The sequence below is a fragment of the Pelobates fuscus genome, chromosome 5 (genome assembly GCF_036172605.1).
Source record: "Pelobates fuscus isolate aPelFus1 chromosome 5, aPelFus1.pri, whole genome shotgun sequence".
NCBI classification, from domain to species: Eukaryota; Metazoa; Chordata; class Amphibia; order Anura; family Pelobatidae; genus Pelobates; species Pelobates fuscus.
In genome coordinates, this window is record NC_086321.1 from 280,703,389 (window position 1) to 280,721,400 (window position 18,012).

At 43.6% G+C, this 18,012-nt stretch overlaps 1 protein-coding gene across 1 annotated transcript in view; it reads left to right on the plus strand.

Moving 5' to 3' along the window:
- The window catches only part of HOOK3 (hook microtubule tethering protein 3), an 82,446-nt gene that overhangs the window by 11,858 nt on the left and 52,576 nt on the right, over positions 1–18,012 (plus strand). The window contains exon 2 of the mRNA XM_063455352.1: positions 10,105–10,190. Coding sequence (XP_063311422.1) covers positions 10,105–10,190 — 86 coding nt within the window. The remainder of the gene's footprint in view (positions 1–10,104; positions 10,191–18,012) is intronic.

The following is an 18,012-nucleotide window of genomic DNA, read 5'->3' on the forward strand; positions in this document are numbered from 1 at the left end:
GCTAGGAATACAGCTTTGTATTCCTAGCACTATAGTATCCCTTTTAATGTACAGTTTTTCATGTTGTATAACATTATGGCATTTTTGTGTTTTATAGTTTTGTCAGTATTGCATTTCAGATTTAGTTTCTGATCTAAATAATCCGCCACTGGTTTTCGGTTTATGGAAAAATAAGAGGGGAAAACAACTTTAAGTAGATTAATAAACCCTATATTTTAATGAGACTGTATATGCAACACTGCAACCCATGTTCTTTGCATAGATTTGCATGGACGAGGCATTGCCTCCCCAACTTATATTTTAAAATATTTATTTTGCATCTGTGTTTTAATTCTTTATCAAGAGTCAACATGTAACAGGATAAAAACTGGATTAGGGTTGATACAAAATCACATACGTTCCTTTAGTAGAACTGAAATCTAATACAATACAGGAACATACCGGTAGTTACATGTTAACAGTCATAGATATAAAGAAAATTAGAACAAGGTCAGCCTTAGCACCATAAACACTGTATTATTGCAAAATGATTTTTGCTTAGAGCACATTGAGCCTGAGATTAGACTCCCAACCATCGCTGTCAATTGAACATCTTTGAGAATTTAATTTCCTGTTTGCCAGTGTCCGATTTGTCCCTTGCACAATGTATACAAAATATGCACAATCAGGAAGGCTCTCTCTCCTCTTCAGAGGGTGAACCGGACCATGGAATGCACGCTCTAAACACTTCTCTTTTTCTCTAAATAGTGAACTGAGCTGTGGATAAATGCGTTCTGGCTGCTATTTGTTTGAGTAGTTCCAATCATCCAGTGCAATGACTGGAACTGCTCTTTGGAGAATAAATGACTTATCCCACAATCCCCTCTGAACTTTTTTTTTTTTTTTTAAACTTTCTTGACAATATCTATCTATCTATCTATCTATCTATCTATCTATCTATCTATGTGTTTCAAGTATACAAAAAAGGGGGGATATTTTGCAGAATGAAGTGTCCATCTCCTGTTTCAGCTGATTTGATGCTGTTGGTATATTGGGAGCATGCTTGGTCCAAGGAAATGTAATATAATCTTGCAATGTGACATTTGGATGGCCATAAGGTTGCTTTCCTGACCTGACTGGTTTCATTTCTTCAACTGTGATATTAGAAGGCAGTGGATGATAAATCTATAATAGTTCCCCTCACTTTAGAACATAAGGGCCATGAAAGGATTTCCATTTTATTTCAATAAGTCACATTTACTGTTTAATGGATTTAGGACTTTTCGGGGGGGGAAAATTGTATAAAAGTTTGCAACAATCTCTATAGACCATAACCACTATAGCCCACTTTAGGAGGGTTACCGCCTACCTAAGCCCCAGGATATCCACAGCCTTTTTTTGCAGAAAGAAAGTGACATTGGACACTTGGGGTACCCAAGTAATTGTCAAACCGTTTTGACAATCGTTTGACTCTTACCTGGGACATCAGTGGACTCGTGACACCATACTGATTACAGTGCTCTGTAGTGGTTATGGTGCTTAGACTGATGCTGTATGCAGAATTAGAAGGCAATAGAAGAGTATGTATCAGGAGGGAAAAAGTGGTGTGTTTTGTGTTTTTTTTTAGCATTTTTTTATTTTATTGTAAGTTGCTTTTTTCATCTTGCTTCTTTGCTTTGATATGTTGTAAAGGATTTTAGGACAAAATAGTCCATTTATAAACGTTTTCCAATGCCGCCATTTTTTAATGCTTGGCACACATAGTTCTGGCAGTACTCTGCATTCTGTTTTGTGTATACCACCCCAAGTATGGATTATAATGAGTTGAAAAACTGAACTGCAAAATTCAGACCAAAAGAAGGGAATTTGAAAAATTCTTCAATTTGATTATCGCAACAGCTTGGCTATTTAAAACTAAATTTCAAAATTTGTTTTTCAAATATTGTTTAATAATAAATAAACCCTTCAGAATAAATTGTGATTAACATTATTGTGTACTTTTTGTCAATAATAAACAAAAACAGATATTTCATTCTTCCAGAAACTTTCTTCTTAACAATGATACAGTAATATAACACTAAATATTAAAGAAAAAAATTATAGCTTCCACCAGTGCTGTTTAATTGCAGTATTCAGGAGACAGAGCATTCCTTGAAAGTTAAAGGAACACTATAGTATTAGGAATAACCCCCTCCCCCTCCCAGGGCAAATAGGGCTCTTTAAACACTATACACTGCCTCCACCTCCTCAGACGCCACTGTGAGGGGGAACCTAATGTGCATGGGCAGCGAGCACCACATACGCATTAGGCCTTTTTCATAGGAAAGAATTGAATCAACAATTTCCTATGGGGTTTTGCAATAAGCTGGACATCATGCAAAGCGTAACGTTCAGTGGAGCCAACCTTCTCAAAAAATGCAATGTTTTATGCTGCAAGGTTAAGGGGCCAGGGACACTGCACCCAGACCAATTCAATGAGCTGCAGTGGTGTAGTTGCCTATAGTGTACCTTTAAAACTCAGTTGCTGAAATCTGTAGGAAAATTCATCTGATGTAACTGGTTTACTTGGGACATGTACAGTTTTATAACAGTTTGACTTCTTACCTGGGGTACCTTGGGCACCACACCTCTTCCTACCCCTTCTGTTCGGTCAGCTGGAAAGTAGCTCAGTAGAGCTAATGGAAACTCCCAGCAGTAGCAAAAGGCTCTCAGACCGGATGGGAAGTAGAGAGTAGAGCCCTGCAGAATCCAGGTTAGAAGTCAGACTGTTCTTAAATGGTTTGACTAGTTACATTGGGGAGGCACCATATGGTTATAGCGCTTGGAGATTTCCTTTCTGTTTTATTTTGAATAGATTTTGTGCAAATGTTTTATTTATTTTTTCTGCTACAGATTTCTGCAGCAAATAATTCTGCATTGCATTTCAAGGGTTTGTGAGAGATCTGTAACGTGGATGACCTCTATGGCATTTTCAGAATAGCTTTCCGTTGTCTGGCACTTGCCCAGCTGATGACTATCACAGATGTCATCTGCTCAGAAGATGGTGATATCCCGAGGAAGCTAAGAGCAGCATTAAGTTGTGTAATTAGCAGCTACTTTGTAAAGGCTTCATATGCTGCTCACGAGAATGCTGAGGTCATGCATATTTGGTGTGTCCTAACAAAAGCATCTCATCTGGAGGACTTTCAAAGCCTCCTTTCCATGTACTTGTGGAAATTAAAAAAAATACAATTTGTTTACATGGATAATCAAGAAGGAATGTTATTACACACATCTAGTTTGTAAAATGTAAGTTTCTGGAAACAATCAAATTCAAGATTGGCTACACCATAAGTTCTTCAAGCACTGTTACAACCCATGCTCATTGCTTGTGTTATTTGCGATGTAGGTTCCAATATCCCCATGTTATGTGGTGTTTGTAGGTACCTTGTCTCATGTAGAAAGTTGCCTATATATTTTTTTTTTTAGCACACTAGATTTCTTTTGTTTTTAATTGACATGCTGTGCCAATGAAAAGCATGTGAATTATTTTAACCATCCACTGTTTTAGATAATACACAGAGCACATGCACTTGTATGGCATTTCTCCATTGATGCTGAAATGCACATGAGTGCACCGAGGCATCCTGGGATGATTTTGTTTCCCACAACATGCAACTGCAATTTTAAGTTATTGCAACTATAAGCCTGTCCTTTATCCCTCTGATTATTGCAAGAAGGAAGTGCAGATTTCTCCATGAACATCATAGTCTCCCCCTGTGTTGCCCTGCTTTCTTTGAAAACATGATCATTGACAGCTGTGCACAGGTCTACTTAAAAAAAACTGTGAATGGGGTTATCAGTAGTCTCGTGATGGCTGCATTATGTTTACTATCCACATACTCAGCATATCCACTCATCTTATTAAATGATTTGTGCTACCTCATGCCATATCTCCCAACATCCGGGTGTGGATGGTCCCTGGCATTGCCAGTAACACAAATTGTGTCATTGGCTATATTGGGGGCAGGTACATCCACTGAAAGAGATTGACAGCCTGACTTCAAACACACTAGCCTGACTGACAGTCTCTCTAGCTGGCCCCCAGCATTTAAGATCATGCAGGGAGCGCTTCTGAAGCACTCTCTGCATGGTCCTCGTGCCCGCTGCAAAGTGCAAGCACATCTAATGATGCACTTGTGCTGTGCTGGTTGAGCAGAGTACATGCAGGAAACACAATCGGAATGATGGAAGACCAATCTTACATTCAATCATGCTGAATAATTCATAGACATGAAGTCAAGATTTTAGCTGAGATCACAGTCCTATTCTTGTGTGAAAAAGACTGCAGAGGATGCTGATAGGATCCACACTGTCAAGTGTAACAAAGCTAATTCCTCACCCATAATCTACTCAAATCTGTTCCATAAGCAAAACACATTGGACCTATTAAAGAATACCTTTATTAAAGTACCTTTTTGTGTGGTACTTAATTTTAGAGAATCTCATGGTTACTCTTGTACTGGATAGCAGGCAATTTTATTAAGATCTAGTTTCTGCTACAACAAAAATATATTAATTTATTTGCACAGTCAATCAGGGACTGCTTGATAGTACCTTGGGAAAAACTGCAAGATGTCCTCTGATATTGGCTTGAGATGGCTGAGCTCAATGACAAGTAAGGTTAAAGGAACACTTTTGGGTAAGGAACACAAACATATTTTCCGGACCATATGATGTTAAAATCTATCTAGCACTCTGGCCGCCCTTGCTCTAAATATAGTAAAATCTCACCTTATTTCCAGGTGCTGGCTCTGCCCGAACCACCTTCTTGGCAGACATCATCAGATGTGATGATCTCAGCCAATCACAATGTTTTCCCCTAGGACAGAGCTGGATTGGTTATAATCATCATTGAGGCGGACGGAGCCAAGCGGCGCCCAGACCAATCTGCATCTCCTCATAGAGATGCACTGAATCAATGCATCTCTATGATGAAAGTTTAGTGGCTCCATGCAGAGTGTGGAGACTTGCCTCCCTCTTTATACTTGCCTCTTCACTACTGTGCACTACAGTAATCTCTTCATTAGCGTTTATTTGAAAGTAATATAAGGAATGTCTTGATCAGAAAATTGACAGTTCCACTTTAAATAAGAAACGCTAAATCGGTATAAAATGTAAACGTAAATGAGAAATAAGTTCATGTGTGATGCAAATGTATTACTTTTATTTGTTTTTTTTTTGTGTGTCAGCATAACCCACCACATCCCAGACCTATTGTATTAAAAGACAAGCTTGTTTTCTATTTGTTAAGACAAAAAATCATGAAATGTGTTATCTACTGATTAAGAAGAGACCGGTGCTATAAAGCTTGTTGATGAGGAAAACCGTGTAACTAATAAAATAGGTCCATGTTGTGTTTTGTATCCCAGTTATGAAAAAGAAAACTACACAAACCAGGGTTATTTACCAAAGTGAGAATTATGGGGAATTCAGTGAAATTTAAGGACAAAGTATCCAAACTGGAAAAATTCTCCCATGTCAGTTGTGTTTGCAGTTCAGATTTTTTGTCCTTAAAGGAATACTATAGTATCAGGCATACAAACATGTTTTCCTGAAAGTGCTGGAATGTCTCATTATGCCCCTAGCTACCCTCTCTCTGGACTCTTAAATGTCACTAAAGTCGCCAGGTTAATGTAGTCGTTCTGGTGTTTATAGCATGTCCCTGCAGCCTTAACACTGTTAACACTGCCTTTTTAGAGAAACTGCAGTGTTTACATTGCTACCTAGTAACACTTCTTGTGGCAGTCACTCGACCACTAGAGGTGCTTCTTTTGTTCAATGTCTCAATGCTATGTATGGAGTTGTTGAACGTTGATTATACAGATGAACTTATAAAATGCATTTCTATGGGGAGACGCTGATTGGTGGTGCGTGGCGATTTACTGCGTGTGTGCACATAGTCTCCAAATACTTCCCATGGGAAAGGATTGAATTGGCTAAGAGTATCAAAATTTATATTCTGTGCCATGTAGGCAGACTCAGACGTTGTGAGAACAGCACAGCGTGGAAAAAAAAAGGTGAGTAAAATCACCTTTAAAAGGACACTATAATCATCTGAGCAACTACAGTGTAATGTGGTGTGTATAGTATGTCCCTACACGCATTTTAATTTTGGAGAAAGTCAGTGTTTACATTATTGAGGGGTTTACTGGGTCAGTATTGCACGTTTACACACGATTTGCCTTGCACGCTCAATAGCCTCCCAATGCTTTCCTATAGCAAAATTGATGATCTCAGCCAAGGAGGTGAAACATTGTTGGGGCCATCTGCAACAAAACCTGCGCATTGTTGGAAAAAGGTAAGTAAACTACCTTTTTCACTTGGGACAAGGGGGGCCATGGCCCTAAACAATGTTTTCACACCTATAGTATAAGGAATACACGTTTGTGCTCCTGACACTATAGTGTTCCTTTAAGTGATTTTCACACATGTGTACAGATGATGTTAGGAGAGAGTGGTTTTAGGAAATAGACTGAGAAATGCACAGTGAAACTCTGGATGGAAAATAAACAAATACTTCCCCTTTAAAAAAAATGATGTTGGTAATGCTATGCTTTGCTGTCCATTTGTCATTTTGAAACAAAGGTTTCTGCACTTGTTACATAATTATCATTTGATGTGACCTGTTCTTGTGGAGTTGTCACTAGAAGTTACTTTTGGCTGCCGCAATCTTTAGAGACAGGCCACTTTTCCACTAGCAACTAGAATTCACTGGTGTGTATTAGAATTGTGATGTAGTTTTAAAGACCGTTTTCTTGTTTTCTGTTTTTTTTTGTGTTTGTTTGTTTGTTTTCTTTAGACGGTCATACCTGTTGCTGGATTGGCTAAAACGATCTTCACATACTTTTCATAGTTCTGAAAAAGCATACCTTTGCATTGGAACATCTTTGAAGATTTTTAACATGAAATTGTTTCTAAAAATGAGCAACATTATATTTCTAAATGTACATCAGTTTTCATGTGAATCATGGTACAAATATTTCACAGCTGACAATACATAGTAAGTAAAGCATACAGAATTCCTGTCAATACACTGATAATATTATTTTACAGTGTTTGTAAACAGCCTTGTCTACTGTTTCCTGTTGACTATTTGAAAAGGACATGAATCAAAAATGAAACTTTAGGGAAAGCATTTACATTGTATCTATATATTTTATATGTACAATAATTTTGTTATATCTTTAATGCACTAGTTAGAAAATATTTTTTGTTTATTTTGTATTTATTCAAGTTTTCCATAAATGATGATTGTGCTTAAAAGACAATAGAATTCAGTGAAACATATAGATATCAAGTTTACAGAATTTCTCATTGGTACAATTATATATCGTTTTCAGGATGACAGATAACATGGATAGGTACAATAACTAGTTAGAAAAATTGTATTAAGAGTTTTATTCATTTTTCTATTTTTTTTTTCTTCAAATATTTAAGTGTAATTTTAAAGGACCACTATAGTGCCAGGAAAACAAACTTGGTTTCCTGGCACTATATAGTCCTTAGGTTCCCCCCACCCTCAGGGTTAAAACCCCTTCAACCATTTACCTTAATCCAGCGGCGTCCTCCCTCGGCACTGGTGACCTCTCCTCCCCCTCCAACGTCGGCTCCCGAGTGGAGCCGAATGCGCATGCGCACTCAAACCTTCCATAAGAAAGATTAACTTAATGCTTTCCTATGGACGTTCTGGGTGCTCAATGCGATTTTCGCATTGAGCGTTGTGGAAGCACCTCTAGCGGCTGTCAGGAAGACAGCCACTAGAGGCTGGATTAACCCTGCAATGTAAACATAGCAGTTTCTCTGAAACTATGTTTACAGCTGCAGAGTTAAAACCTTGGGGACCTTAGCACCCAGACCACTTCATTGAGCTGAAGTGGTCTGGGTGACTGTAGTGGTCCTTTAAGTACTTATCTATTTAGACACTATTTCTTTGCAAGTTTGATTTAGGTCAATATAATGCACTGGTCGCTATGGGGTTCACACTCGGCTGCAGCCTGTACCCTAAGAGCTATTCAAATTTCTATCTTCCACACATTTTAGGCACAACAAGGATTAAAGGAATGCTATAGCGTTGGGTATAAAAACCTGTATTCCTGAAGCTGTATTGCCACTGTCCCTAGTTATATACAGGTCCACACTCCGTGTGTAATAAAACATGTAAAAAAGTTAAAGTTTTAGTTCACTTTCCAATGCCAAGGTGCTGCTTACTTCTCCGCCCCCAGTGACATCATTGAGGAGGTATGGCTTACTCTGTGACAATCCAATACACTGCTTCTTATATAGGGGCATTAGAGACCTGATTTGCATGGAATTGTATTTATTGCTTTTTGTAGGGGGGGTTCTCAATTGCCTTGCTTTTGCTGAGAATGGTTTCCCCATTTTTGGACATAGTTGCATCGCCATATGGTTAGTGAAGTACATTTTTGACTTTGGTTTCAAAAAAATAATACTAATATTAAAGTGACTTCTAAGTTTATTTTGTTGTTCAGGTACTCGTGGATGACCTTTGTATGAAATCTCAATAGTATATATATAATAAATAAGTAAATATATAATAATAAAAGTGCTTTGGCAAATTCTTGTTCTGGAGTTCCAGGGGGAAATTATGATCTCCTGCCACATTATGCAAATGCTCAAACCACTGTCTGCCTTTGATCCTCAAGATCTTTTGTAACCCTTTCAGTGCTACAATAAAGAGAAATGTAATTTTATGTATAACTTTTTTTTTTTATTAAAGCACAAAAAGGAGATCCCTCCAGCAACGTTAGAATACCTAGTGATTGACTCTTTTGTACTTAACAGTTTGTTGTTTATCTTTTGTTTTGTTCTGTTTTTTCTGGTGTGGCCATTGAGCTATGTTTTTCCGTCAAAGTCAGCAAGAACTTGGCATTCAGCTGTTATCACATGCAGTGTGGGCATACTTCCGTAGAACTTGTAACGTAATTCACAGCTTGACCCCAAAGATTAGCAAAGCTTAGCTCGGATTTTTCTTTCTTATCCCCAAACTCCTATCGCCTTACCAGGAGCTTCTTTGTAGGATATGTGACTGTGGCTTGATTTTTAATGCACTAATAGAAAATGAAGTTTAAAGCTAGTTTTATTATTACGGTAGTATTTTAATTTCAAATATGTATTTTTAAATTAGTTTTGATCAAATTGTGCTCTACAATTCTGCAACCTATCATAAATACTAGCAATACCATTTCACTTGCTGCTATTTAATGAAAATCTAGAGGCTTCTTATTTTTTTATATTTAAATACCATTTATTATTATTATTATTGTTTTATTATTTATATAGCGCCATCAGATTCCGTAGCGCTGTACAATGGGTAGACTAACAGACATGTAATTGTAACCAGACAACTAGATGTACAGGAACAGAGAGGTGGAGGGCCCTGCTCAATGATGTTATGTCTCTGCATATATCTTGTTACTAAACAAAGCAGAACATGACAAAACAAAAAGATATTGAATGAATAAACATATTGTAACAAAAGTAAGTGTATACAGGAAAATTCAATATAATAAACAGCAGATGAATAAGGAATACATATTTACATAATTGAAATATCCAGTGACCGTTTAGGTGTATAACTGCATAATGTTATAGCATTAAAGTAGAGTATGAATCCAAAGACTATGACAAAGTAGTTTAAAGAAACACTCCAAGTACCATAACCACTGCAACATTTTGTTATGGTTATGGTAGCCTGGCTGCCACTTCCTGCCTCCTCACAGCAGACAGGAGAGCTGTAAGCTACTGCTAAGTCTCACAGGGCAGTAATTGATATCAGCCAATCAGCAATGCTCTGCACTGCCAGGCTTAACTCAGACATTCAGCTCTACTGAAGGATGTAGTGGAGGCAGGGAGCTGTGTCTGGCAGGCCACAAATAAGAAGTCAAACCATTCTAAAATTGTTTGAATACTACCCTGAGGGGATGCCAGGACACTCCTGACACCATAACTACTACAGCTCGCTGTAATACTACCAAGAAATTCTACATATCTTCTTCACAAGCTTAGAGTCTATTTCTATAATGAAACTTTTTTTCTGATTTTATTTTGTTTTGTTCTCTTTAGATACAGACATTTCACGTAGAGGCACCATGTAAAACTGTGGAAGACTTAACGAGTGGAGTAGCGATGGCTATAGTCCTTCAAAAAATGTAAGTGACCAATATTCATGAATTGAGGTTGCATAACATTTTAAAACTTGTACATCACAAAATGTGCTGCCTCGATCTACATATATTAGTTTATCTAAACTCCTGAACCCAACCAGAATTTGCAAAATTCATGCCTCCCAGTCAAGCCACTTGCATGTTAATGGTGGTCTGTACAGGGAGTGCAGAATTATTAGGCAAATGAGTATTTTGACCACATCATCCTCTTTATGCATGTTGTCTTACTCCAAGCTGTATAGGCTCGAAAGCCTACTACCAATTAAGCATATTAGGTGATGTGCATCTCTGTAATGAGAAGGGGTGTGGTCTAATGACATCAACACCCTATATCAGGTGTGCATAATTATTAGGCAACTTCCTTTCCTTTGGCAAAATGGGTCAAAAGAAGGACTTGACAGGCTCAGAAAAGTCAAAAATAGTGAGATATCTTGCAGAGGGATGCAGCACTCTTAAAATTGCAAAGCTTCTGAAGCGTGATCATCGAACAATCAAGCGTTTCATTCAAAATAGTCAACAGGGTCGCAAGAAGCGTGTGGAAACACCAAGGCGCAAAATAACTGCCCATGAACTGAGAAAAGTCAAGCGTGCTGCTGCCAAGATGCCACTTGCCACCAGTTTGGCCATATTTCAGAGCTGCAACATCACTGGAGTGCCCAAAAGCACAAGGTGTGCAATACTCAGAGACATGGCCAAGGTAAGAAAGGCTGAAAGACGACCACCACTGAACAAGACACACAAGCTGAAACGTCAAGACTGGGCCAAGAAATATCTCAAGACTGATTTTTCTAAGGTTTTATGGACTGATGAAATGAAAGTGAGTCTTGATGGGCCAGATGGATGGGCCCGTGGCTGGATTGGTAAAGGGGAGAAGCAGACCTGGTGGGTCAGAAAAAATTGGGCGCCCCCTAGTGGAGATCCATGCATATATACAGAGGGTAAAGCGTAACCTTTAATGAATGCTGTATAAAAAGGTATAGTAACCTATAATAGGATCGCAAATAAGCGATAAACAAAAAATAAAAAATAAAACAAATATATAGGAGGTTATAATAGAGAGAACACGTTGGATGGGGTGAAGTGTCCTAAAATAAGTTCCCTGGAGGACACTTCAATTGTCCCCCCAACGTGTAAAAATAGCTCTCAAGTGCACTGGTAACTCGATGCAGTAATACTATATAGCACTCTCCAGTCAGTACCCAAAAATCGAACCCAACAAACCGGGATCAATGAGGGTGGATAGAGTAGCAAAAACCTGCATACTCAGGAGAGAACTGTGGCAATAGGAAATAACCAAACGAGGTATGTATACTAATGTGATAACACACTGTCCAGGATATATACAATGTAGCTGAGACAGCGATCTGGTTATTGGAGCCTAACCTCCAGTGGCCAGGGGAACAGAACTGTGGGAGAGAGAGAATCAACTGTGCTGAACAGAGTTCCCCACCCCAACCCCATACGTCCCTTCCCTCTTACTGCCTCTGAGGTGACTATCTCACAATCCAGATTACTAGTATGACTCGTGGAATCAACCTTGATTGCTAACTAAATCTTTGCCGAGAGCAAAGACACCGGATAACCTCCCTGCCTGCCTATATAGGAGGTTATAATAGAGAGAACACGTTGGATGGGGTGAAGTGTCCTAAAATAAGTTCCCTGGAGGATACTTCAATGGTCCCCCCAACGTGTGAAAATAGCTCTCAAGTGCACTGGTAACTCGATGCAGTTATACTATATAGCACCCTCCAGTCAGTACCCAAAAATCGAACCCAACAAACCGGGATCAATGAGGGTGGATAGAGTAGCAAAAACCTGCATACTCAGGAGAGAACTGTGGCAATAGGAAATAACAAAACGAGGTATGTATACTAATGTGATAACACACTGTCCAGGATATATACAATGTAGCTGAGACAGCGATCTGGTAATTGGAGCCTAGCCTCCAGTGGCCAGGGGAACAGAACTGTGGGAGAGAGAGAATCAACTGTGCTGAACAGAGTTCCCCACCCCAACCCCATACGTCCCTTCCCTCTTACTGCCTCTGAGGTGACCATCTCACAATCCAGATTACTAGTATCACTCGTGGTATCAACCTTGATTGCCAACTGAATCTTTGCCGAGAGCAATGACACCGGATAACCTCCCTGCCTGCCTGACACGTGTTTCGGCGCCGCTATCTGCGCCTTCTTCGGAGGCTTAACCAAAAAGGTATGCGAGCTCAGGGGGCTCCTTAAATAGCCCATAACCTGTGGGCGTGTACTGTAGTGTCCACGCCAAAATGGCCGGATTCAGACAAACCCCAAGACAAAAAAAAAGATACTAGGGAGGTTCTGGCCACTCATATCACAAGATCCCCACTTCAAAGGAGCAGTCACCCCCTATGTATCCCTTACAGCAAGGCAAGGGAAAAACCTTAAGGAGACACTAGTGCCAAGCCATTTATCCTCTAGAAAAGCCGGGTGCAACTGGCTATCTTTACAGGGCACGTATAAATGTGGCAAATGTGTGGCATGCAGAGACTCCAAACATCTCAAGGATTCGTGTGATCAAGTAGCCTGCAGTGTTAAGCAATTTTTTAATTGCTGCACCAAAGGTATAGTATACCTCTTGATATGCACGTGCGGCCTCAGATATGTGGGCAAAACAATCCGCCCCTTCAAGAGACGCATTATGGAGCATATACACTCCGTGAGAAACCTGAGGGATACACCTGTGGCAAGACACATAAGAAGCCAACACTCTGGTGACTCCAAGGGAGTGAGGTTTGCAGGTATTGAAAAGGTGACTGTAGGCCGTAGAGGGGGGGACTTGGATCACATGTTGCTCAAAAGAGAGTGTTTCTGGATCTACAGATTCAAAACCTTGGCCCCCAATGGATTAAATGAGGGATTCACATTCACTCCCTTTATTGAAAAATAAACCACACCAAGATAATCATTTTATGATTAAACCATATATGTACATATATTTCCATTTTTCTTTATTATGACTGTATATACTTTTGTTATCGTTATTATTATTTCCATTTGGTATGCTCATCCTTTTCTGTAACATCAGGGGTCCAGCTTAACCCTTTGCACATACACTTACACATGGCAAGCACCCCCCTACATGTGTGAATTTACCCTATATTCGTAATTGCAGAGAGAGGGACATCCACGAACCCAGTAGACCATCATTAGTAATTCTACCCGGCGGTCTACCCCAGTGGATGCGCCGTTTGGATACCACTGTCCTGGTCCCAACGTTAACACTTATTTTGCTCGTGTTAACGAGTAAGTGATTGGGCTAAACGTTTGTGTTATATCCACTTTCCCCTCTCTTAACGCTGTAATACTATGACATATTGCAGTCACAGCAGCTACTTTACTTATAGCCGTGCTGAATCTTGGGTTTACCCAGACATGTGTGCCACCGCTGTTGGTCCTATGATTTCCCACATCACGAACTAATTCTTCTACGATATGGTTTTGGCACTCGAGGGGTTAATCAGGCCTCATTAGCATAACCCAATTATATCTCAGCAGGGGCTGTCTGAATCCGGCCATTTTGGCGCGGACACTACAGTACACGCCCACAGGTTATGGGCTATTTAAGGAGCCCCCTGAGCTCGCATACCTTTTTGGTTAAGCCTCCGAAGAAGGCGCAGATAGTGGCGCCGAAACACGTGTCAGGCAGGCAGGGAGGTTATCCGGTGTCATTGCTCTCGGCAAAGATTCAGTTAGCAATCAAGGTTGATACCACGAGTGATACTAGTAATCTGGATTGTGAGATAGTCACCTCAGAGGCAGTAAGAGGGAAGGGACGTATGGGGTTGGGGTGGGGAACTCTGTTCAGCACAGTTGATTCTCTCTCTCCCACAGTTCTGTTCCCCTGGCCACTGGAGGCTAGGCTCCAATTACCAGATCGCTGTCTCAGCTACATTGTATATATCCTGGACAGTGTGTTATCACATTAGTATACATACCTCGTTTGGTTATTTCCTATTGCCACAGTTCTCTCCTGAGTATGCAGGTTTTTGCTACTCTATCCACCCTCATTGATCCCGGTTTGTTGGGTTCGATTTTTGGGTACTGACTGGAGGGTGCTATATAGTATAACTGCATCGAGTTACCAGTGCACTTGAGAGCTATTTTCACACGTTGGGGGAACCATTGAAGTATCCTCCAGGGAACTTATTTTAGGACACTTCACCCCATCCAACGTGTTCTCTCTATTATAACCTCCTATATATTTGTTTTCTTTTTTCTTTTTTGTTTATCGCTTATTTGCGATCCTATTATAGGTTACTATACCTTTTTTATACAGCATTCATTAAAGGTTACGCTTTACCCTCTGTATATATGCATGGATCTCCACTAGGGGGCGCCCAATTTTTTCTGACCCACCAGGTCTGCTTCTCTATTTTTCATACAATTGTGTAAGGGTTACCCCCTGGTCTGGTCGCCCCCGGACACACATGAAGTCTTTTCCCCTTGCTGGGAATCGAACTCATTTCTTTCTTACCCACTGGATTGGTAAAGGGCAGAGAGCTCCAGTCCCAGAGGCGGCTCTAGACTTTATGAGGCCTTAGGCGAAACGCAAACATGAGGCCCCACTAACAAAAAAGCGTCACATATACACATTGACGCACTGTCTACCTGTGTATGTGCCTGAGAGTGTGTCTGACAGAGAGTATCCTTGTGTGTGCAAATGTATGTCTCTGTGAGCATGTTTGTGTTTTTGTCTGAGACCCTATGTGTATGGGGTAGCTGATGGTGAGAGGGAGCGGGGGGTGTGATGGTGAGAGGGAGTGGACGGTGATGGTGAAAGGGAGCGGGGGGTTGATGGTAATGTGAGAGGGAGCAGGGGGTGATAGTAATGTGAGAGTGAGAGGGGGTAATGTGAGAGTGAGGGGGTTAATGTGAGAGTGAGGGGGTTAATGTGAGAGTGAGGGGGTTAATGTGAGAGTGAGAGGGGGTAATGTGAGAGTGAGAGGGGGGTAATGTGAGAGTGAGAGAGGGGTAATGTGAGAGTGAGAGGGGGGTAATGTGAGAGTGAGAGGGGGGTAATGTGAGAGTGAGAGGGGGGTAATGTGAGAGTGAGAGGGGGGTAATGTGAGAGTGGGGCGCGTAATGTGAGAGTGGGGGGGTAATGTGAGAGTGGGGGGGTAATGTGAGAGTGGGGGGGTAATGTGAGAGTGAGAGGGGGTAATGTGAGAGTGAGAAGGGGGTGATGTGAGAAGGAGGGGGTGATGGTGAGTGGGGGGAAGCTGAGGGTGGTGACGGAGGGTTATGCTGAGGGTGGTGATGCTGAGGGTGGTGGGGGGTAATGCTGAGGGTGGTGAGGGGTGATGCTGAGGGTGGTGATGCTGAGGGTGGTGGGGGGTGATGCTGAGGGGGGTGATGCTGAAGGTGGTGGGGGGAGTGATGCTGAGGGGTGGTGAAGCTGAGGGTGGGGTGAGGCTGAGGGTGGTGGGGGGGTGAGGCTGAGGGTGAAGGGGTAATGGTGAGGGTGGGCAGGGGTGAAGCTGAGGGTGGGCAGGGGTGAAGCTGAGGGTGGGCAGGGGTGAAGCTGAGGGTGGGCAGGGGTGAAGCTGAGGGTGGTGGGGGTGATGGTGGGGAGGGGTGATGGTGAGGGTGGTGAGGGGTGATGGTGGTGGGGGTTAAGCTGAGGGTGGTGGGGGGTGAGGCTGAGGGTGGTGATGGTGGATGATGGTGGTGGGGAATGAGGCTGAGGTTGGTGGGGGGTGATGGTGACGGTGGTGGGGGGGTGAAGCTGATGGTGGTGGTGGGTGTAGCTGAGGGTGGTGGGGGTGAGGCTGAGGGTGGTGGGGGTGATGGTAGGGAGGGGTGATGGTGAGGGTGGTGGGGGTGATGGTGGTGGGTGGTGAGGCTGAGGGTGGTGGGGGGTGAGGCTGAGGGTGGGGAGATGGTGGTGGGGGTGAGGCTGAGGGTGGGGTGATGGTGGTGGGGGTGAGGCTGAGGGTGGGGTGATGGTGGTGGGGTGAGGCTGAGGGTGGTGATGGTGGGTGATGGTGGTGGGGAATGAGGCTGAGGTTGGTGGGGGTGATGGTGGTGGGGGGGGGGTGAAGCTGATGGTGGTGGTGGGTGTACCTGAGGGTGGTGGGGGTGATGGTGGTGGGGGTGAGGCTGAGGGTGGTGGGGTTGATGGTGGTGGGGGGTGAAGCTGAGGGTGGTGGGGGGTGATGGTGGTGGGGGGTGAGGCTGAGGGTGGTGGGGGGTGATGGTGACAGTGGGGGTGAGGCTGATGGTGGTGGGGGGTGAAGCTGAGGGTGGTGGGGGTGATGGTGGTGGGGGGTGAGGCTGAGGGTGGTGGGGGGTGATGGTGAGGGTGGGGGTGAGGCTGATGGTGGTGGGGGGTGAAGCTGAGGGTGGTGGGGGTGAGGCTGAGGGTGGTGAGGGTGATGGTGGTGGTGAGGCTGAGGGTGGTGGGGGTGATGGTGGTGGGGGGTGAGGCTGAGGGTGGTGGGGGGTGATGGTGAGGGTGGGGGTGAGGCTGATGGTGGTGGGGGGTGAAGCTGAGGGTGGTGGGGGTGATGGTGGTGGGGGTGAGGCTGAGGGTGGTGAGGGTGATGGTGGTGGTGAGGCTGAGGGTGGGGTGGTGGGGGTGAGGCTGAGGGTGGTGGGGGTGATGGTGGTGGGGGTTGAAGCTGAGGTTGGTGGGGGGTGATGGTGGGGGGTGAAGCTGAGGGTGGTGGGGGGTGATGGTGGTGGTGGGGGGGTGAAGCTGAGGGTGGTGGGGGTGATGGTGGGGGTGAGGCTGAGGGTGGTGGGGGTGATGGTGGTGGTGGGGGGTGAAGCTGAGGGTGGTGGGGGGTGATGGTGGTGGGGGTGAGGCTGAGGGTGTTGGGGGTGATGGTGGTGGGGGGTGAAGCTAAGGGTGGTGGGGGTGATGGTGGTGGGTGAGCCTACCTTTCCCTGGTGGTCCAGTGGGCTCCCTGGTGGTCCGGTGGCCCCTGCTCCCGGTCTGCAGCTCCACAGAGCTGCAGACCGTGTAATCTCGCGAGATTCAGAGCGTTGCCGTGGTAACCCGCGGCAACGCTCTGATTGGCCAATTCTCGCGAGTCACATGGTCTGCAGCTCTGCACACTGCGGAGCTGCAGACCAGTGTCTGCGGTGGCCGGCCTGGCAGCAAGGAGGGGCCTCGCACCCGGCGGCATACTGGGCAAGCCGCCGGGCCCCCTCCTGGTGTCAGGTCTTCGGTCACTGACCGAGGACCTGACACACTCTGCTAACAGGCGGTTTAGGCGGCCGCGAGGCCCCCGCCAGCGCGAGGCCTTAGGCGGCCGCCTAAACCGCCTAATTAGAGAGCCGCCTCTGTCCAGTCCGACTCAGACGCCAGCAAGGTGGAGGTGGAGTACTGGTTTGGGCTGGTATCATCAAAGATGAGCTTGTGGGGCCTTTTTGGGTTGAGGATGGAGTCAAGCTCAACTCCCAGTCCTACTGCCAGTTTCTGGAAGACACCTTCTTCAAGCAGTGGTACAGGAAGAAGTCTGCATCCTTCAAGAAAAACATGATTTTCATGCAGGACAATGCTCCATCACATGCGTCCAAGTACTCCACAGCGTGGCTGGCAAGAAAGGGTATAAAAGAAGAAAATCTAATGACAAGGCCTCCTTGTTCACCTGATCTGAACCCCATTGAGAACCTGTGGTCCATCATCAAATGTGAGATTTACAAGGAGGGAAAACAGTACACCTCTCTGAACAGTGTCTGGGAGGCTGTGGTTGCTTCTGCACGCAATGTTGATGGTGAACAGATCAAAACACTGACAGAATCCATGGATGGCAGGCTTTTGAGTG